We start from the raw sequence: 22,876 nt of genomic DNA, 5'->3' as shown, positions 1-22,876 counted from the left end.
GATCCTCTGAAAACAGCTTTGTCTTTCCTCTTCTTGTTTTGAGCAAGGAAGTTCACATTTTATTTTACATATATTTGTATATATAGACACATATGGAGAGAATCTTAACCTTACTCAGTTTACATAGTCACTTATTTTTAATATTTAAATAAACTTTTAAATTTTAGGATAGTTTTACATTTACAGAAAAGTTGCAAAGACAGTACGCAGAGTTTCTGTGTACCCCACGCCTAGTTTCTCCTATCATTAGCATCTTATATGATTATGGTACATTTGTCACAATTAACAGACCAATATTGATACATTATTATCAATTAAACACCATACTTTATTCAGTTTTCATTAGGGAGGAGGATGTTTGTGTCTCGAGTGGGGGCTTTTCTGCTTCACTCATCCCTTTTGATCTAGGGACATCTGTCAAGACCTAAATGTGCTTTGGCAGACCTGGAGCAGCAAGAATTAATATTGGTGTATACACAATCTGTCACTGGAAAGAGAAACTTGATGATAATGTTGAGTTTTTAATAAAAGAGGTGGGGAGTAAGAACAAAAGGTTGATGTGACCAGAAAACCCACCCTCATCCTCTTCTCAAAATATTGATGGAGTACTTGATACTGCTGGACTCTTCACTTAGGGCGTTCACGAAGGGAGAAAGAACACAAAAGCAGAAATGGAGCAGTGAGAATTCCAAGAGTCCTCTCCAGCACCATTGCACTCCTGACCTTTGGCTTTGGTTCCCTCATCCATGAAATAAGGGGCCCTTCCACCTGTAGAGTGCTCTGGGTTTTTTTTGATGTCTTGGCCCATCATCTGGGGGACACTGATGTCAGGAAACACGGGAAGATGTTTCAACTGATGGAAAGACCGAGGTTTTCAGATAACTGGTCTGCAACCTGTGAGTGACTCAAGAAAGGAATTTGCAGAGGACTGCAGGGACCTTGCCTTGTCCCTGTTTCTGGGTAGTCAGGGATGCTATTGAAAGGATATGGTCCCATTCATCATGATGAAATGAGTTTCAGTTTGGTTTAGCTGGGCCACCATGTACAGTTGCACAGGTTGTCCACTGCTCAAGGGTAGTTGGCCATATGACCAAGTGAGCCTGGAATCCAGCCCTACCTCCTCTTATGTAGCTCTGTGCCCTGATTTGAGGATGCATCAGCCCACAGGAAGAGTGCTTTCAGCAAACTTTTGCGTGCAGAAGGCTGCCATTTTCTAATGGGTACTGAGGCATTCTATAGACTAGCACTTTAAGCTTTTGTTTGAAACGAGAAATGATAGTACAGATGGACAAGAACTTCTGCAGTGGGGATGCACGCAGTGGGGTAGGAGTAAGTCAGGGCAAGTGGGTTACGGGGCTCAGGATTTAGCGAACCAGAGCAGGAGAACCAGGAGACCGACGATACCTGCTTCCTGCGGCCCATGTCACCTGTGTCTGCACTGATCGGAAAAGGCAGCTTGCTGTCCCCTCAGGAGCTCTACACCTCAGTTTAAAACCAGAACAGGCTCATATCAGATCTGGCCTTGTGTAGAGGAATCCTTTTGTGTATTTCTTCATCCAAATCCTTTGCTTGAGAAATGTTTCTTTTACAACACCCCTTCCGCTTTAGCCTTTTTTGTATTTCATGTTGATTATTTTGGACAAACAACTGATTCCCAACACCTGATGTTGTCCTAGGTCTTGAGCCATGTCCAGGGTTTCACGGTATGTCCACACGCGGGATTTCACTGCAGCCTTGATGGGTTGAAGCCATCTGCGGCCCTACGAGTACACTGGTGCTCATTGACGCCAGAGGAAAGGGTCACAGCCAGCGCCTTGAGTGGCCCTCCCGGCCTACTGCGAGAAACAGCCTAGAGGTGAGTGAAGTCCATGACAATGAGAGTAGTAACATTAATCCTAGCTCTGCTAGTTGAGTGTTCACTCTGTTAGGGACGTTCTAAGGGTTCCGCAAGCATGATTTAATCCTTAAAGCCACCGTAAGAGAAAGATACTGTTATTCTTCTCCCCATTTGAGAGCTGAGAAAACTGAGGCTCAGAGAGGCTCAAGCACCCCAGAGGGTGGTTTGTGCATCCGGGAAGTGCGTGCTGTCTGGTAGGCTTGCTAGGTGGAAGCACTTGATGACCGATCATCTCCATTTCGAAATAAAGATTTGAGTCAGCGTGGATGGCAAAGGGAAGAACCAGGGAAGAGCTGCCCGGAGCCCTGTGCCCTCACAGGGCAGGGCCGGGAGAGCAGACTGGGCCCCTGATAGCCAGTTTCTGGGCTTGGGCAGAGGGCCGGATCCTCGGACTGCTTTCCACGTGGGCTAAACTTCTGGTTTGCTGTGACTGTCCTGACCTTGTGTCAATTCCATTTTCATTTTCATCTTTTATGGTTACTGGCTTTGTGGAAAAACCTGTGATGGCTCATTTGATTTTAATTAAGTAGCTCGTTTTTCTTGTTTGCCTGGCATGGGCACTGGACTGTTGGCAAGTATAACCCAAGTGTGCGCCATGCTTTATGTGATCCCAGCTGCCTGGTCTACGATTGGCCGACATTCTGTGGCCTGAAGGCCAGGCCCTGTGTGTCTGGCTTTTCTAGAAACGCTGATCGCTTTCCACTACTGCAATATTGGTGGTCATTTTGACTTGCTTTCTTAAACTTTATTTCCAAGCAAATGTTTCAAGAGAAAGCAAGAGGCTGCGTGGCGGCCAGATGAGGTCTTTGAGGTGACTATTACCCAGGTTTTTGGTGAGCCCACGAAGCCACGGGCCGTGTTCTCTGACATCATAGGAATCCCTTCCCACACCATGTGTCACGCCTTGAATCACCTGAGGGACCAGTGGTTAGAGGGTTTCCAAAGCCCGTACATTGTCTTACAGAGGTTATGCAAGAGAGGCAGACCAAGGGCCTGAGGGAAAAATGATAATTGTGTGTGTGTGTGTGTGTGTGTGTGTGTGTGTGTGTGTGTGTGTGTGTGTGTGAGAGAGAGAGAGAGAGAGAGAGAGAGAGAGAGAGAGAGAGAGGGAGAGGGAGAGGGAGAGAGAGGGAGAGAGAGAGAGAAATGTCAGTCCCTACCACCCTGTCCCCAATGTGGTTTCCGGAGGAAAGCAATATGAAGCACATTATATCCCATTCTAGACTATTCTTTTGGCCAGGGGTCAGCAAATATTTTCTGTAAAGTAAACATTTTAGGCTTTGCAGGCCAAGAGGCCAATTGAGGGCATTATGTAGGTACTTATAGAATAAGAGAAAAGCACATTACACAATTATTTCATTGATAACATTTAAAATATAATCATCAAATGCAGTTTTTTTGTAATATAGGTCTAATAATGAGAAGAATGGGATTCTTTGGTGGGGGGATGCTAACTTTTTGCCTCATTGGAGTTTACAGTTAGTGTTCTGTCTCATCAGATCGATGGCAAATGTTCATCTGTGAAAATCATTCTCTGCTCCCTGGGCAGATTTGGCCCACACGCTGGAGTTTGCTGACTCCTGCTTGTGGCTAAACCTTCCAGGGCCTTCTCTGTGAGAGCTTAAAATCCAATTCACTTATCAGAGCAAATCAGGAAATTAAATTTTCCTGCCTCATGCTTCTGCTCATCCATTCACTCACTCATTCAGTGGACATTTATTGAGCTTATAATACGTGCCGGGTACTGGCTGAGGTGCAGGGACACCCAGGAGGGAGATGCGCACTCTGTGGCCACTGCCTGGTGAGGGACCCATGCCCACCTCACCATGTGCTGTCCCGGAAATGTGTGGAACAAAGACGAAGCGGTGCAGATGTTATTTAACTACATTCATGAATTCTATGAGAAAAAATGAGTTTGTGCAATCCTAAATCAAGTACACATTTGTGGCAAAGTTGAAGAAAAGACACTAAAATTTTTTAAGGAAAAGGAAAAATTTCCCCATTTCTCCCTCATTTCCCCCCAGTCCTGCTTCCCAGAGCTCACTGCTCTTAACATTTTGCTGAGGATCCTTTTAGCCACCCCTCACCCGCCCTCACGTACACACAGATAAACCCAAACTAACAAAAATGCACCGGATCGATCTGGCTCGGGTTATATTTAAATCATTTTATAAATGACTTTTTCCTACACGCCCCCATTTCAGTTTTGAAATTTTACAGCATAGTCAATAAATGATTTGGCAACAGTTACGAAATCACAAGTTCCCTTCTTCCCACATAAGCTTTTGCAAACCACAGGCGAGGTTCTGCTGATGGTAAAGCGGCCAGTTTTAGGAAGTTGGTTAGTTTCTGTCCATGTGCGCCCGTAGCACAGCGGGTACCACTCCGCAGCACTGCAGGTTCTAGAATGAGCTATTAGGAAGGACGACCCCAGAAGAGTGGTAAGCTCCTTCTATTCTTTTAACAAAGCTTTCCAAGAAAATAGAGGATTTCTGACCCCGAAATAATAGGGTTTGGTGGCAAATGGTGTGACCAAAGAAAGTGATGGATGGGCAAATCAATATAAAAAGGCGAAGTCTTGGGGCAACTCTAAATGTAGACAGAGTGGTCCAGTGTGCAGGAAATTTCAAAAATCAGATGCTGCAGTGGTCTTATCATTTTCAAGAGGAAAAGAAGCAAATTCCAAGTTAGGAATTGAACTGGGGTATGACTTTCTGGTCCTGCCAGAAATGGTATTCTCATCTAGAGTGAAAGGGCTGGGGGTAAAGCAGGTGGGGAGGTGTTTGTCCTTTGCTCTTTGCACAGAAAAGGACAGCCTCTCTTGGCTCACTCCGGGCCGCTTGCTAGTGCCTGGGCAAAGCCCAGACTTCATCTACCAGGAGCTTAATGTGTATTCATAATTGCTACTTTTCTTGTTCAAAGTTTTTAAGTAAAGATGTTACTATTTCCGTAATCATATTCTATAGTGTTTAGACATAGCAGGTGGTCAGCATTTGTTACCGTCAGGAACTGTCAGATTGAAAACCTTTACAATTTTTTAAAAATGGTATGTTTTCTAGAAAATTGAATGAGATTTAAGAGCCATTGCAAAGACTGATTTTCAAGAGACTCCCATCCCACATTTACCTTAGTATCTTTTTTTCCACGCTCATTTAGTGCTTATTGAAGTTCTTGGAGTTATTTTTTTTTTACCAGTATTTAATGTATATATAAGCTCTTGAAGTTCATTTTTTGTATCCAGTGATGCACATTATAGACCTTGAAAGTAAATTAAGTCTACCCTGAAATTGATGCTTAGAAAATGACTGCAAGGGCTCATAAGGAATTAGGCCAGCAGGGCCAATGACATAGATGGAATTGCATTTGAACGTATCCAATTTTGACTTGATATTTGTAAACTGCTGTGATAGCCAATATAATTGTATTATAAGAAAGTGGAAATAAGATAAAATAAAACTAAACTGGGAAAATGCCCCCCCACCCCCGTCATTGGTGGAGGGTGGAAGGCAAGGACCTAGCCGACTCCTGGCCTCGGGGAGAGGTTCTTAGCCTTGACTGTATACTAGAATCATAGAGTGAGCTTTAAAAAATCCCGCTGTCCAGGCTGAACCACAGACTAATGGAATCAGCATCTCTGGAGTGGGCTGGGGCATTCGTAGCTTTTCAACTTTCCAGGTATCTCAATGGGCAGCTGAAGTTGAGGGCCACTGTCTTCGGGCAGCATCTGAACAGCTCTTTTGGTCCTTTCCTTAAGGAGCACAGACTTTTTTAGGGGCTGACAAGGCCTCCAGGAAGACCCAAAGCTTATTCATTAGCCCCTTAGCTTGATTCCAGAAAGCAAAATCAAAGTTCCTTGTATGCCTTATCTGAAAAGCCGAGGCAGTGGATCAGGGCGAGGGCACTTGATCAAGTCCATTCTTCATTCTGCTTCTCATTCTTTCATGTAATAGTCCTGCAAACTGCACGGGGGTTGATGAGAGAGAAGGCAGTCCCATGGAAACCCAGACTGACAGTATCAGGGTATGTCTCGCAGGGGAGGACGTCATGACCCAGGGTCAGGCTTGGAAACTCAGTTGGATATTATTTGTGTGTCTCAGCATCACCTCTGGGGTCTACTGAGGGGGATGTCATTCCAGTGAAGTACCATTTGAGTTCAACTGAGTTACTAAATGGAGTTGAGGGATTTGTTATTTTTTAAAGTATTATCCCCAATTTAGAACTATTCAGGGCTATGCAGACACAGTACATTTAAACGCATAACCCATGGTTCTGGATCGGCATTAACAATACAGGCTGTGTGGACTCTTCAAGTGGTTACGAAGAGCCACTAGCTGGTGAATATGTCTAGAATCAGTGGATTTCCAGTTGTTCTGTGGAATTACAGAGCACCTGGAAGTGCTCTCTGTTAGACTGATCAGTGGAAAGGCAAGGTGGGTAATACCCCCAGCATTTAATTCCAGAAGGTTCCAGGTATGGCTTTGGTGTTTCTGCCAAAAATTGAAACCAGATCACTGCCAACCAGCCACTTGGTACCAATTTGTTAACTACGTGGGTACCTCTAGGCTCAATTTTCCGGTCTGCCACCTACCATCTAAGTGACCTTGGGTAGATGAGCCTCTGAGCCTCAGGTTCCATGTCTGTAAAATGGGGGCTTATGATAGCACCCACCTCACTGATTTTTATGAAGCTCAGACAAGAAAATGCATGACTTGTGCTCCCAGTGTTTGCTTCGTGATAAAGCACTCAACGAACACACGCTACCGTATTTCCTGGAATTCAAACAGCATAATTTTTCATATTTTTATGTGTATGAAATCGATACGTGCATTTAATGTGGTAGTGGTTTCTTTTGTCTTCCAAAGCTGTTAGTGAATCCATCAAACGTGGAATGGATCAAGTCAAGTATCTATTATTAACTGTAAATTTCATGTAAGGTGACAAATTCTGTGTGCCCAGCCATTTCTTTATTAATTTACTTTCATAATATCAATATATCAATATCAATAATATCAATATATCAATATACATAATATCAGTATATCAACTGCAAACACATCAGAACCCATGAAAAATTAGAAATATTTCCAGTTTGGCAAACATTTAGTTCTGGTGGAGTCCTGCATCATGCTCAAACAGCTAAGTCATTCAGTTGGGCGGATTCATCACATTTTATAATCAGTAGGTGCCCTTGATCCTTTCATGTCAGGGGGGCATCAGCAGGCTCTATTCTGAGGAAGGGGTGCAACTGGGGAGATGGTCTGAGGCAAATCACCTCTTAGCAAAGGAAGCTTTCGAAGAGGGAGGAGGGAGGGGGCAGCTTTGCAACATCGCTGCTTGCAGGCTAGGAAAGGGGTGTGAAAAGATAAAAAGCTGTCTGTTCCAGGAAGGCAGCTGTAGATGCCTCACAGACCACCTTCACCCTAGATTGTGTTATGGTAAAACGTGCAGGGTTTATTTTAGCCTCGCATGGTGGGGTTTGCTACCTTTGCACCCCGCGCTTGTGGTCTCTGCCCTGCCTACAGCTCTCGCCCCATGGGCTGGGCTCTGAGCGTGGCTCCTGGGCTCACTCTGACTCCCAGGGTGCACTCAGCTAAGGCAGGCTTTATTGAGCTGTTCCTGAAACTGCACTGGCCTTTCACAGTTATGTTTTTGGTGTCCACTGGGGCCCAAGGTGAAAAGGAAGATATAGGTGGGGACTGAGATAGGTTGTTTTCGTTGTGCCGTTTGGTTCCCTCAGAGCCCAAAGGAGAGGATGGGCTTATCGTATACCATGGACCCAACCAAAGATCTGATTTGCCGTGGAAACCAGAAAAACGGTTGTGAAATTACTTCCTCAGTAGCATGCAATGCTATATTCGGCAGGGTACAGGAAGTGAAGCAAATTTCTTTTTTTTTTGCGGTATGCGGGCCTCTCACTGTTGTGGCCTCTCCCGTTGCGGAGCACAGGCTCCGGACGCGCAGGCTCAGCGGCCATGGCTCACGGGCCCAGCCGCTCCACGGCATGTGGGATCTTCCCAGACCAGTGCACGAACCTGTGTCCCCTGCATCGGCAGGTGGACTCTCAACCACTTTGCCACCAGGGAAGCCCACAAATTTCATTTTTGCGTGTGATTCATATGCTTTTTTTTTTTAAATTAAGGGTACTTTAATTAATTAATTAATTTTTGGCTGTGTTGGGTCTTCGTTTCTGTGCAAGGGCTTTCTCTAGTTGCGGCGAGCGGGGGCCCACTCTTCATTGTGGTGCGCGGGCCTCTCACTGTCGCGGCCTCTCTTGTTGTAGAGCACAGGCTCCAGACGCGCAGGCTGAGTAGTTGTGGCTCACGGGCCTAGTTGCTCCGCGGCATGTGGGATCTTCCCAGACCAGGGCTCGAACCCGTGTCCCCTGCATTAGTGGGCAGATTCTCAACCACTGCGCCACCAGGGCAGCCCCATATGCTTTCTTTAAAGAAATGGGTCTTGATTTTTTTTTTCTGTCTGTTCCAAGGCAGCACCCAGCGAAAGACTGAGACCGTGTAGACCCAGTCATCCTTAGCAGGGTGTGCTATGCACTGAGCTCACTGGCCTGACCAAAGGGCTTTTTCTGGCAGCTTGAACTTGTCTCAGCAGTGGGTTCCACCGGTCAGCACTTACTCCCCTGCTCTCTGCTTTTCCCATCTGTTCCCTGGGGCTGCTGTTGCAGAGTACCACCAATCTGGTGATTCAAAACAACAGAAATTTATCCTCTCCCAATTCTGGAGGCCGGAAGTCTGAAATCCAGGTGTTGTCAACAAGGTGGGTTCCTTCTTGGAGGCTGAGAGGGAAAATCTGGGCCATGCCTTTCTCCCAGCTTCTGGGGGTGGCCGGCAGGCCTTGACGTTACTTGGCCTGTAACTGCATCCTTCCAATCTCTGCTCTATCTTCCCATGGTCTTCTTTCCGAAGTGTGTCTGTGTCCACACTTCCCTCTTCTTATAAGGACATCAGTCATTGAATTAGGGCCCATCCTAGTCTGGTATGACCTCATCTTAACTTGATTCCATCTGCAAACATCCTATTTCCAAATAAGATCACATTCACGTGTAGAGGCTAAAACGTCAACATGTCATTTTGGGGGGACATAATTCAACCTGCAATACTCTCCTTTTCTGGTCCTCTTTCCTGCCACTTACACTCAACCCTCGGCCTTCCCTTCAGCCTCTCCCAATGTAATATTTACCTTGCTTTTCAGTAAGTGTCTCCTACTTATCTTGTCTAGTTTCTGGGGACCTGATCTGAGCCCCAAGATGCCATCATTGACAACCAGGGCCAGTCTCACTTTGGGCACAGAAGACACAGGACCTCGGGCCCATGATGCTTCAAGCAAAGATTTTAATTTCTTTTAAAAATCAGCAAAAGAATGAATATATTCCAGCCTGGATTATATTTGTCTTTATACCAACGTGGTCATAAAATATAATTTTTACTATTTTTTTTCTTTATGGAGGAAGGGGCACATGAGGGCCAAAGTATCTCAGGCCCATGAAAGTCATAACTTGGTCCCATTGACAACCACGTTCTCTTTTCTGATTTAATATATGCCAAGGACAATTCAGGAATCGCTAATGTGTTTCCAGTGAAGGAGGTTTAAATATCAACTCACAGTCCCTTACCTGAAACCTGTAGGCCAGAATTGTGTCAAAGCTCAGAATTTGTATTTTAGCAAGAGAAGATGGTATATACAGGATTTATTAGAGAATACTTCCGATGGGCCGACGGCAGCCCTGATGATTACGCACAATGGCGATTTCTGCCGTGAAACCAGAGGGCTCCTGCTAAGTGGATAAATAAAGATCATACTAGCCTTAGGTCAGTTTGGATCAGGTTTTGCTGCCAAATAAGTTACGATAAAGCCCGAAAATCTTCTGGTGCTCAGATTTTTAAGGATTTCAGAATTGCAGAGGGAGGATTGAGCATCTGTACAAGACAGGATGTGCATTAAGAAAATGAAGCATCAACCACTGTCCTGGGTGCCAGAAGACCTGATTCTATCAATTGCTGTGTCTGTGATTTGTCTTTTCTTTTTGCTTGTGTCCATCTTTCTTTGATGCTGGGTGAATTCCAGGTGACTGGCGCTGACGGTTATTTCATACTCAGGAGTGGGACACCAAACAGCTAATGAGAAGCTTCAGCTGCAAGGACTGGCCTTCCCAACGATAGGTCCCAGCGTAGGATGGGAGCCAGCTTCTGGTTAGGGTGTGCCAGTGTGATTGGGGATTTTTGTTGTGGTGCAGGGCAAGGGCTAGGGTGAGGAGAGTGAAGCACTTGGTTTGGTGGAGAATTTCAGGGAGATAGGGTCCCCAAAAGCTCAGCAATCAACATACATAATATCTTAGTACTGTATTTTAAAAATCAAATAGGCAAACTCTGGTCCTCAGGCTGGTTGCCTATTTCGGTAAATCAAGTTTTCTTGGAACCAGAGCCGGGATGGGGTGAGGCAGGTGAAACACTGCTTTGCAAGTGCAGGGTCCGATTCTGTCGTTATTTAATGCTGATATATAGTCCATCAGGGACTTTACTTTTTTAAAACTATATTCATCTTGATGACTACATTTTTGGGGGTCCCCTTAATTTTACACTCATGGCCCTGCTGCTGTGCCTGTCCATCTTCCCAATGAGATGCTCCAATCTCCTGCCTGGGGTGCTGGAGTGGGGCATTTATAAACCAGGTGGATGTCAGAGGCCCCAGAGCCAGAGGAGGGAAGAGGATGGGATTCTGCGCTCCAGATACACACTGTGCTTTAACCCTCCTGTTTGCTTTTTGACAGTTTGCCCCTGCCTTCACTTGTGCCTGAATTCCTGAACCGAAGGCTCTGGATTCAACCTTTCGAGGTAGTAAGTCTCAGGGAGTGAATCAGGAGGGGTCTAACTTCTCATGCAGACTTTCAACCCGTCCCCTGTGCAGCCCTGCCAGGCATACCGCCGCCCTGACTCTTGCCCGCCGGCCCCGGAGCCTTTCCGGGCTTGTATGCTGTGAATTGACCTCGCTCTGGTTGGCTTTAGCCTTCTCTGCTCTGCTGTGCCACTTACCACTCATCCACCTGCTTTCCATCTTCCTCAACTTCATACACATTCCTTGTCTGCTGTGGTCTCCTCTCATGCCCTTTCTCACCTTGTAGGCTTCTAGCCCTTTGCTCTCACTTTAATGGGCGCCTTCAGCTGTCAGCCTCAAACAACAGAAATCTCTTTTCTTTCTTCCTTCCTTCCTCTCTCTCTTCCTCTCTCTCTTTCCTTCTCTCTCTGTCTCTCTCTGTTTTATTTGCATAGTTTTACTTTCTACCTTATTTGCATAATTGCCCCTTTTCCCTCTATTTACAGAGTTGCCATTTCTCTTCTTTTTCTTCCGCGTCTCCCGCGTAGTTGCCATTTCTCTATTTGCTGAGTTGCCATTTTTCTTCTGCCAGGCTGGATGTTTTTTATTCATTGGTTACACCTTAATGGGGATAAATTCTCTCCAGTATCCTTCTTAGTTCTCTGGGACCTGGTTCCCTTTGATGTCCTTTGGAGCCAAGACTTTTGGAAGCCAGAGGCATGGGTGTGGCCAGGAGGAGGAACTTGGCTGGAAAGGTGTGACTCTTGCTGCCCAGGGCTTTGGGCTCTGCTGTCTCACCTCAGAGCCCTTGAATGTTTATGAGCCCTTGCAGTCCGTTTTGCATCTGTGAGGCCCTGAGGTGGATGGAGAAGCCTGAACAATCAGGGTTTTCTCTTCAACATCTTTGCTAACTGCCTGCTCCCCGCCTCCCACTCTTCCTGTCCATGTACTTCTCTTCAAACTGAAGTTATTTGGAACTTGTCAACTCCTGTTCTTACCTCAGGACACATTTTCGGGAGGGTGGAGTTAGGAACGTCAAGCTCTTCACTCAGAAATCCTTCCTGCAATGTTCTGCTCATTTCCATGTTCCAAGCTTTGTTTTAAGTTGCCTCAGATTCTCTGGGAGGCCGTTTTCATCCTGAAGTGTCTAAAGGCTCTTCTTCTGGTCTCCGGCGCCTCCTAGAGGCTTTTCTCCTCAATTGCTCAGTGTTGTGTGACAGTCACGTTTGGAATTAGATGTTGAGGCCTTAACTTGAGGCTAGGAAGGCTGCACAGCACCGCCCTGTCCTCTGGACCCCCCCAGGTAACCACATAAAAGTGTCTTGCCTACCAACAGCACTCTGTTTACCACTCTAGGAGAAGAGTCTGCAACCACCTGGCCATCTGTTCCCCAGGGGACTTTTTAAAAATGAATTTTAAATTTTTTTTATTAAGCTATAATTAAAAAGTATAATAGGAAGCTGACAAGCACTGCCTCAGCCAGGTGATCAGGGTCCACACCAACAGTGAAAGTTGTGTATGTGCCCTAGGTGAGCTGTGACTCAAGTGGCACTTGACCTCTCAGGTGGTCCTCCCCCAAACCCATTACCCCAGTCTAATCACGACAAAGATGTCAGACATATCCCAACTGAGGGGCAGTCTACGTGACCATCCCTTTTCCCATCCTTATTTTGCTCCCTAGTACTTTCCACCATCTAACATCTTGTAATGTAACCTCCGAAGGGGCAGGTAATTTCATCTGTTTTGTTCATTGCTATATTCCCAGCTTGAAAACAGTCCCCGAGGGGCTTCCCTGGTGGCACAGCGGTTGAGAGTCCGCCTGCCGATGCAGGGTACGCGGGTTCGTGCCCCGGTCCGGGAAGATCCCACATGCCATGGAGCGGCTGGGCCCGTGAGCCATGGCTGCTGAGCCTGCGCGTCCGGAGCCTGTGCTCCGCGACGGGAGAGGCCACAACAGTGAGAGGCCCGCGTACCGTAAAAAAACAAAAACAAAAACAAAAAAAACAGTCCCCAAAATAAAGTACATGCTTAATAAATATTTTTGAATGAATGAATAAGTGAATATAGAGCTACCTTTCCCTTTTTAATTGCTGCATAGTATTCCATTGTATGAATATAACATCCTGGTTTATTTAACAAGACCACTACTCATAGGCATTTAGATTATTTCCAGTCTTTTGCTATTGCTAACAGCCCTGCATGGAACATCCTTGTATATAGGCATTTGTACATGTGAGGGTCTCTCTTACAATCTGCTTCTAGAATTAAAATTGCTGAATCTAAGTATATCTCTCCAATTTTGATAGATATTACAGATTTCTCTCCATCTTAGAGGTGGCCTCACCTACGCAGTAGAATCAGTGAAAAATGGTATCTCTGTAATTTTTTGAGTGAAGTTGAGTATATTTTCCTTTAAGAGCCATTTGTGTTTCCTTTCTGTGAACTGTCTGTTAATATGTTTTTGTTCATTTTTTATTGAATAATTTGTCTTTTCAGTTATGCTTAAAAAGTCTTTACATATCAAACATATCACCCCCTTATCTGTGATATGAACTGCAAATACTTTCTCCTACTTTATTTCACTTTTGGCATTGCTTACTGTGCTTTTTGTGAGGCAGAATTTACATCTGTGTGTGGTTTAACTGGTCAGTCTTTGCTTTTTTTTTTTTTTTTTTGACCTCTGCTCTATTATTTTTTCATGATTCTGGAGTAACTAGGCAATGCAATTAGACAATAAAAATAAATTAGATTGCATAAAGGGTGATAAGATCATCATTATTTGTAGACGGTTTAATTGCTTAGCCAAGAAAATCACATGGAGAGGCAACTATTCCAAATAATCAGAGAATTTAGTATAGCGATTTGGTATAAAATTAATATATAGAAATCTACAGTTTTAGTGTACACCCGTGAGAACCTGTTAGAAGGTAAGATAGGAGTGATCCATTCACAAAAGAAGAATGATGAACAGGACTTGCCCTATCAGATGCCAGCATACCTAAAAACTGTAATTATTAAGACATGTGTAATTATTAAGCATGTGAATGATGAAGAGATTGGCGAAATTGAGTAAGAGTCTAGAAATAGATCGAAATACATAGGAAAGTTAGCATATGATAAAGGGAGCAATCAGATTGGTGAGCAAAAGATTATTCAATAAATGATGGTGGGGCAACCAGGTCTACATTTAGAAAAAAATAATGTGGGTCCCCACCTCACATTTTATGCCAAAACAATTTCAGTGGGATAAGATATTTCAATAGAAGAAAATGAAATCATAAAAGTACTAGAAAAACAGGTGCTAAAATTGTTGTAGAACTGAAATGTGGAAGATCCTTTATGGCTTACGCTGCCCTGGATGATCTCATTCACACTCATGGCTGTACTTGTCATGACTCCCAAATTCATCCCTGTACCAGAACTCTCCTCTGAGTCGGAGATGCACATATGTAACTGCCTACTGGATGTCTCCACTGGAAGATCACAAACTCAGCTCAAGTTCAGCATGTCAAATTTAATTAATACTATTCACTCCCCGCTTCCCCAGCTCCAAATGATCTTTTCCCTCAGTGAATGGCACCCTCTCTCTCATTCATCTAGTTGCACAGACCAGAAACCTGGAAGTCACTGTGAATTCTTCCCTCTCCCTCATAATCCAACCTCCCCATTATAATCTATTGCCATGTTTCTCAGTGTTACTTCCTAAGTATCTCTTGAATCCATTGCTCTTTATCTCCATTGCCACCAACTTGGTTCACGCTACCATCACCTTGCTCCTGAAGGTCTGTGCCCTCTTGCCAGTGATGACTGTAGAATAATGAGCATGGTACCACCTTCAAAGGCTTGCATTGCTCCTCAGATCAAGATCAAAATCCACTCTCATCTTTTCTTAACATCCCTGACTTTCTTTCAGTCCCTTACATTCACGTGCTCGTTCAGACGAGGACTGAAAAATGTCCATTGACTGTAGTGACATGGAGATGCTGAGGACCTCTGCAACATCTCTGTTTGTCATCTCTCCCGTGCCATTCCAATCCTCTTAGCCCCGCTTCTTATTCTGAGTCCTACTGTTGCAAGCAGTTCTCTGCAGGTTTCAGTCGACTTTGAGGACTTGAAACCTGGTGTGCTTTGTCTCAGGCCCACACCATGCCCCTCTTGATTCCTGTCCAGGGCTCCTCTGAAGGCACAGCACGGGAAAATCAAAGGAATACACGCAGGGCCTTTGCATACGCTGGGACATTCTTTTGACCTCTTTCTGTTTTATACATGCCAAATCAACCTTAAAATCACAGTTCAAGTTCCACTTCCTCAGGGAAACCTTTCCCAGCCTCCGTGAAGAGGTCAAATCCTCCTCTTTTTAGGCTCTTCTAGTGTCACTTACTTCTTTGTGTCACCGTTGAAATCTCGTAATGTTGTGTTTCACTCACGTCTGTTTAACCCACTAGACTGTAGAGCTAACTAATAAGCTGTGCGTGTCATCAAATAGACCCCCCCAAGGCCACCCACTAGCTAGGAGAGGACAAGGAAGAGTCAGGAAGTAACTTCCAAAATGTTCACACTTGGAAGTCACATAGTCTTAGATCTGCTTAGGTGCTGAGCAAACATAATATTGCCTGGGTTACTTGCCAAAGTTCCTCGCATCCCCGAGCTTCGTTACCTCCTTGGCACACCTGTGTCTCCCAGTGGAGATGTAGAACTTTGAGACCTGGAGTGGCATCTGCAAAAGCTGCATATTTTCAAGCTGTGAATCATCTTTTAACACACATTTTCTAGATGTATTAGTTCTCTTTTTTTTTTTTAAGTGTTTTTTTTTAATTAATTAATTTATTTTTGGCTGTGTTGGGCCTTCGTTGCTGCGCGCAGGCTTTCTCTAGTTGCAGTGAACGGGGGCTACTTTTTGTTGTGGTGCGCGGACTTCTCATTGCGGTGGCTTCTCTTGTTGCAGAGCACGGGTGCTCTGGTGCTCTAGAGCACAGGCTCAGTAGTTGCGGCTCACAGGCTCAGTTGCTCCGCGGCATGTGGGATCTTCCCGGACCAGGGATTGAAGCCATGTCCCCTGCATCGGCAGGCGGATTCTTAACCACTGCACCACCAGGGAAGCCCACCTAGATGTATTAGTCTTCTATTGCTGTGTAACAAATAACCCCAAACTGAAACACTTCAAACAATACACATTTATTAGCTTAAATTTCTGTGGGTTAGGCTTGCCTGGGATCTCTGCTTTAGGTCTCATAAGGCTAAAATCAAGGTGTTGGCCAGCTGGACTCTTATCTCAAGGCTCTGGCTGAGGATCCATTTCCAAATTCATTTGGGCTGTCAGTCAGCTTTAGTTCTTTGTGGTTGTAAGATCAGGGCCCCCATTTCCTTACTAACTGTCAACAGGGAGCCACTGTCAGCTTCTACACGCTGCCTGCATTCCTTGTCAGGGGCCCACCCCCTCCATCTTTAAGTCTGCAGTTATGTGTCCAATTCTTCTCCTGCTTCCCATCTCTCTGACTCTTCTTCTGCTACTAACCAGAAAAAACTCTCTGCTTTTAAAGGCATATATGATTAGATTAGGGCCATCTAGATAATCTCCTTTTTGTCGCATAATGTAACATAATTACAGGAGTAATACCAAGGGGCACAAGTCATAGGAATCATCTTAAAATTCTGCCTATCACACCAGGTAAAGCAGGGCTTTCTTTTAGTAAAAGTTAAACATTAAGCAGCGGCACCTTGATGGTGCTGTAGTTGGAGATAACTACGAGAGACTGAAAATGTCTGGAAGTTCTGTTCCACTTTAGTTTTCATCTCATAAGGAGCTGGCTTTTCCTTAGCTGTTACAAATGGCAGTAATTATTGATCCTCAGAATACTCAACATCCATGTAAAAATCTTTTCTAATATAGGAAGGGTATGGCAGTGACTGTTAGTTCACTAACCCTGAATTCCAGGAGAATTTAAAAAGAAAGCACGTACTTGGTTTAACTCACAATAAGGACGTGAGTTGGGCTTTAGTGAAAAATAGTTTAGTAAAGATTGGTCTCCACACCCGGCGAAATAAGATTTTGAGAGTTTTTTTGACTATAACCCTTGATCATACCAATCACATTAATCTGTTCATTGCTTCGTATAATTACCAAAATAATATATTCAGCCCCTGAAAGAGTCGCAGAAAGTGAGGCACTCTACTAAATGTTACAAAGGATGCATAAAAATATAAAGCGTCATGTCTTCCCCACAGAAGTTTACAAAAGCAGAAGAACAGCTATTCATGCCAATGTTTGTATGATAAGGGACATATAAATAGTAGCCTCCTTAGAAAACATTTTTTGAGTGCTGTCTACATTTGAGGAACTGTTCTGGCATAAAGATTTCAAAATGAGATTGTATAGCACGATGGTTAGTGATTAAAAATGCCATGTTGGAATCAGATGGACTCGTCTCCCCTCTACAGTGTGTTATCCTTCTGAAAGTTAGTTAAGTCTCTGAGTTTGTTTCTTCGCTTACAAAATGTGGATAATAATAGAACCTGTCCCGTTTGTTACTGGGAACATAAACATGGGTGAGAAAATGTTTACGTTTGGCGTAAAACGTGACACTTTGTTTGCTATTATTATCGACAGAAAATGTCCACTTTCATGCTAGGACATAAGAGAATTTGATACATACCATCATAGAGGTATAGAAAAATTGTGGGAAGTACCAATAAAATATATGCTGTGTAGGTAAAAGGTCATCTCCGGATCTGGACTCTCCTTGGGACTGGCCAAAGTTTCATCGAGTTATGCTAATAGGTCGAAGCGACAGATGTATAGCTTGCTGTGCTATAGATCTGGCGTGAACCATAGCCAGGGTCCAGCATCAGGCCCGTTATGGTGGTGAGGCATCTTGATGAGTGCTTCTGCAAAAGCTTTTCAGGTTTTCTTGTCATCACATCTCAGATAGCTTCATCTTTCACTTCTTTGAGCACCATGAAGCTGAACACGGTCAAAAACTAAAATCGTTTGGAACCTAATTTAATGCAGTGTATTTAACAGTTAAGAGAACTCCCACTTCAAAACTCAGGCCAAGTATGGTTGAAGCACTGTGAATTTCATCATGAAATGCCCGGCAAATATTGCCCCTCTCATATTGTGACTCCACTTTGATTTTCTTTAGGAAAACATGACTCTTCACTTTTTGCTTCTGACCTGCCTTTTCCTGCTAATCTCTGATTCCTGTGAGTTCTTCGCTGAAGCAAATTATTCTAGAAGCTATCCTTGCGATGAGACAAAACGAAATGGCTCTGTTATTGCAGAATGTAACAATCGTCGATTACACGAGGTACCCCAAACAGTGGACAAAAGTGTGACAGAACTAGACCTATCTGGTAATTTCATCAGACGCATAACAAATGAATCATTTCAAGGGCTGCAAAATCTGACTAAGATCAATCTAAACCATAACGTCAAGCTGTGGCCCCAGAATGAAAATCCTGCTGTAAAGAACGGTATGACTATTACAGACGGGGCATTTCTCAACCTAAAAAACCTAAGGGAGTTACTGCTTGAAGACAACCAGTTACAAGAAGTACCGGCTGGTTTGCCAAAATCTTTGAAAGAACTTAGTCTAATTCAAAATAGAATAACTGTGTTAACGAAAAAGAACACTTCTGGACTTAGGAATCTGGAAAGTCTCTATTTGGGCTGGAACTGTTACTTTGCCTGTAATGAAACCTTTGCCGTAGAAGATGGAACCTTTGAAAACCTTACCAAGTTGAAGGTGCTGTCATTATCTTTTAATCCCCTTTTCCACGTGCCACCCAAACTGCCAAGCTCCCTAACAGAGCTCTATCTTAGCAACACCAAGATCAAAAACATCAGTCAAGAAGACTTCAAGGGACTGAGAAATTTAAAAGTACTAGATTTAAGTGGGAACTGCCCGAGATGTTTTAACGCGCCATTTCCCTGCATACCTTGCAAAGGAGGTGCTTCAATTCAGATACATCCTCTTGCTTTTCAAACCCTGACCCAACTTCGCTACCTAAACCTCTCTAGCACTTCGCTCCGGAAGGTTCCTGCGACCTGGTTTGACAACATGCATCATCTAAAGGTGCTGCATCTCGAATTCAACTATTTAATGGACGAAATAGCCTCTGGGGAATTTTTGGCAAAACTGCCCTCCTTAGAAATACTTGACTTATCTTACAACTACGAGCTGAAAAAATATCCACAGTACATTAATATTTCTCAAAAATTTTCAAAGCTTACATCTCTCCAGATATTGCATTTAAGAGGTTATGTGTTCCAGGAACTTAGAAACGAAGATTTCCAGCCCCTGAGGAACCTCTCAAATTTAATGGCTATCAACTTGGGCGTTAATTTTATTAAGCAAATTGATTTTACCGTTTTCCAGTCGTTCTCCAACCTGAAAATCATTTACTTGTCCGAAAACAGAATATCACCCTTGGTCAGTGATACCAAGCAACAAAATGCAAATGGCTCCTCTTTCCAAAGGCATATCCTTAAGCCACGGTCAGCAGTTACTGAGTTTGACCCACATTCGAATTTTTATCATAACACCAATCCTTTGATAAAGCCACAATGTTCCAATTACGGCAAAGCCTTAGATTTAAGCTTGAACAGTATTTTCTTTATTGGGATAAAGCAATTTGAAGGTTTTAGGAACATTTCCTGTTTAAATCTGTCTTCAAATGGCAACGGTCAAGCGTTAAATGGAACTGAGTTTTCACTTTTGCGTGGTATCAAGTATTTGGACTTGACAAACAACAGACTAGACTTTGACGATGACGCTGCTTTCAGCGAATTGCCATTGTTAGAAGTTCTAGATCTGAGCTACAATGCGCACTACTTCCGAATAGCAGGGGTAACACACCGTCTAGGATTTATTCAAAATTTAACTCAGCTGAAAGTTTTAAACTTGAGCTACAATAGTATTTTTACTTTAACAGAACCATACCTGAAAAGCATGTCCCTGGAAGAATTAGTTTTCAGTGGAAACCGCCTTGACCTTTTGTGGAATGCTCAAGATGTCAGGTACTGGCAAATTTTTAAATATCTCAGCAATCTGACACGGCTTCATTTAGCCTCTAATAACCTTCAGCGTATCCCCGATGAAGCCTTCCTTAACTTGCCCCGGAGTCTCACCGAACTATATATAAATGATAATAGGTTAAATTTCTTTAACTGGTCATTACTACAGCAGTTTCCTCATCTCTGCTTGCTTGACTTAAGTGGGAACGAGCTGTTCTTTGTAACTGACAGCCTATCGAAATTCACATCTTCTCTTGAGACACTGCTCCTGGGTCAAAACAGGATTTCCCACCTGCCGTCCGGCTTTCTTTCCGAAGCCAGCAGTCTGACACACCTCGATTTAAGTGCCAACCAGCTCAAGATGATCAACAAATCCACGTTTGAAACTAAGACCGCCACCAAGTTAGCCATTTTGGAACTAGGTAGAAACCCTTTTGACTGTACCTGTGACATCGGAGATTTTCGAGAATGGATGGATGGGAATCTGAACGTCACAATTCCCAGATTGACAGATGTCATTTGCGCCAGTCCTGGGGATCAACAAGGCAAGAGTATTGTGAGTCTAGAGCTCACAACTTGTGTTTCAGATACCATTGCGGCAATATTCTGTTTCTTCACCTTTTTTGTCACCATCTCAGTTATGCTGGCTGCCCTGGCTCATCATTGGTTTTACTGGGATGCTTGGTTTCTCTATCATGTGTGCTTAGCTAAGGTAAAAGGCTACAGGTCTCTTTCCACATCCCAGACTTTCTACGATGCTTACGTTTCTTATGACACCAAAGATGCCTCTGTCACGGACTGGGTGATCAATGAGCTGCGCTTCCACCTGGAAGAGAGTGAGGACAAAAACGTGCTCCTCTGTTTAGAGGAAAGGGATTGGGACCCGGGACTCGCCATCATCGACAACCTCATGCAGAGCATCAACCAAAGCAGGAAAACAATATTTGTTCTAACCAAAAAGTATGCCAAAAACTGGAACTTTAAAACAGCTTTCTACTTGGCCTTGCAGAGGCTAATCGATGAGAATATGGATGTGATTGTCTTTATTCTGCTGGAGCCAGTGTTGCAGCATTCGCAGTATTTGAGGCTGCGGCAGAGGATCTGCAAGAGCTCCATCCTCCAGTGGCCCGACAACCCCAAGGCGGAAGGCTTGTTTTGGCAGAGTCTGAAAAATGTCGTCTTAACTGCAAATGATTCACGGTATAACAATTTGTATGTCGATTCCATTAAGCAGTACTAACTGATGTTAAGTCTGGGTTCACCAACATACTAAGAATGCACAGCAGTAACCCTTCTGTCTTAGCTATCACTTGGTGTGTAACAAATTACCCCCAAACTTAATGGCTTAAAATGATACAATTTGTTATATCATAGTCTCTGGATCAGGAGTCCAGGCGTGGCTTATCGCTGGGTCCTCTGCTCAGGGCCTCTCAAAGGCTGTAATCGCCGTGTCAGCCAGGGCCACAGGCATCTGCTAGGGTTAGCGTCCACTTCTGAGCTCACACTCATGTGGTGGTTTTCAGGGTTGAGTTCTTCCTGGGCTGTTGGCCCAAGGCTGCCCTCAGTTCCCGGCCATGTGGACTCCTTGCTGTGGCAGCTTGCTTCATCAAAGCCAACAAGAGAGAGAGATTGCTGACACCGTGGAAGTCGCCATCTTTGTAGTCTAATCAGGGAAATGATAACCCATCACCTTGGCCATAGTCTGCTTGTTAGAGTTAAATCACCGGCCCTGCCAGCTCCATGGGAGTGATCACCTCAGTCCTGGAAAAGTGGTCCATGACCGAGATGGGCGGTTGTGATAGCCTTGCTCAGCCTGCCATCTTGGTCATAAATGGTGAATGCCAGGAGAGGGGACCATTGCGGCCATCTTAGCAGTTGGCCTACTATACCTTCATTTCAATATCTCAGAACTTCTGCAACTATGATACTTCTGATGTTAAGTTGCTGTTTAGATTTATCATATATCCATGGCCATGTGGTTATATTACACTGTGTTTGCATTAGTCCTTCTTTTACAATTACTTTTATAAATACTGGCTATAATATTTCACTTCTAAGGTTTAGATGCCATTTAAAGGCTAAGATGGATGATATTTAAAGTGTTTTGCTTTTGTTTTTTTTACTTCTTAACCATTTTATAAAAGTGTGTAGCTAAATTAGAAGCATTTGGAGTATCTGTCAATTGCTGTTGCTGTAAATCATGATATTAATGATTAAAGTGCTTCATTTCACATCATGAGCATATAATAAATACACAGTAGGGAAACACATCTATAATAGAAAATAAGTTACCTAAATGTCCATTGACAGATGAATGGATAAAGAAGATGTAGTACATATATACAGTGGAATACTACTCAGCCATAAAAAAAGAACGAAATAACACCATTTGCAGCAACATGGACGCACCTGGAGATTATCATACTACGTGAAGTAAGTCAGAAAGAGAAAGATAAATACCATATGGTATCACTTATATGTGGAATCTAAAATATGACACAAAGGAACCTATCTACGAAGCAGAAACAGACTCATGGACAGAGAACAGACTTGGTTGCCAAGGGGGAAGGGGAGGGACTGGGAGTTTGGGGTTAGTAGATGCAAACTATTCCATATAGAATAGATGGACAACAAGGTCCTACTGTACAGCACAGAGAACTATATTCAGTGTCCTGGGATAAACCATAATGGAAAAGAATATGAAAAAGAATGTATATATAACTGTCACTTTGCTGTACAGCAGAAATTAACACAACATTGCAAATCAACTATAATTTAAAAAATAAATAAAAGCCCGGGGGATTAAAAAATAAAATAAAATACCATCAACACTGGGTTTTTGGAGAATACTTAGGAAGAAAAAGCTTTGGTGGAAATCAAAGGGAGAACAGTTTTCATAAAGTTTGTACATTAAGATAATTATTAACAGAGAAATTCTATCTTTAGTTCCTACTCAGAAGACGTAATGTCAGAATGCCTACCTGTCGGTACCCTTTATGCAGTTCTGCCACATGTAACAATGTTGGCATTCCCTACCACCTCTGCTACCCCTTGGTTCCTCTGCATCTGTCCATAGCATCTTCTATCCAGTGTAGTATGAATCTTGAAGAGGTACCTTATGAACTTGAACTGAAAAT

The 22,876-nt window shown here is 43.6% G+C and overlaps 1 protein-coding gene across 2 annotated transcripts; it reads left to right on the top strand.

Moving 5' to 3' along the window:
• Positions 1–1,809: 1,809 nt before the first annotated feature.
• On the top strand, positions 1,810–22,297 carry TLR8 (toll like receptor 8). Of its 2 annotated transcripts, XM_060002238.1 has the most exons (3): positions 1,825–1,855; positions 10,680–10,743; positions 17,866–22,297. In XM_060002238.1, exon 3 carries the CDS (start codon positions 17,872–17,874, stop codon positions 20,977–20,979), a length of 3,108 nt encoding a protein of 1,035 aa, XP_059858221.1. In that variant the 5' UTR covers positions 1,825–1,855; positions 10,680–10,743; positions 17,866–17,871; the 3' UTR covers positions 20,980–22,297. The 2 variants fall into 2 exon arrangements, with proteins under 2 accessions (XP_059858222.1, XP_059858221.1); XM_060002239.1 differs by lacking the exon at positions 10,680–10,743 and having other exon boundaries at positions 1,810–1,855.
• Positions 22,298–22,876: the final 579 nt, after the last annotated feature.

Source organism: Delphinus delphis, chromosome X (genome assembly GCF_949987515.2).
Source record: "Delphinus delphis chromosome X, mDelDel1.2, whole genome shotgun sequence".
Classification (NCBI taxonomy): Eukaryota; Metazoa; Chordata; class Mammalia; order Artiodactyla; family Delphinidae; genus Delphinus; species Delphinus delphis.
The sequence above is the reverse complement of the archived record's forward strand: the minus strand, read 5'-3'. Positions and strand labels throughout refer to the sequence as shown.

Coding starts and splice junctions, on each gene's coding strand:
- TLR8 (XM_060002239.1), top strand. CDS start 17,872: ATGACTCTTCACTTTTTGCTTCTGACCTGCCTTTTCCTGCTAATCTCT.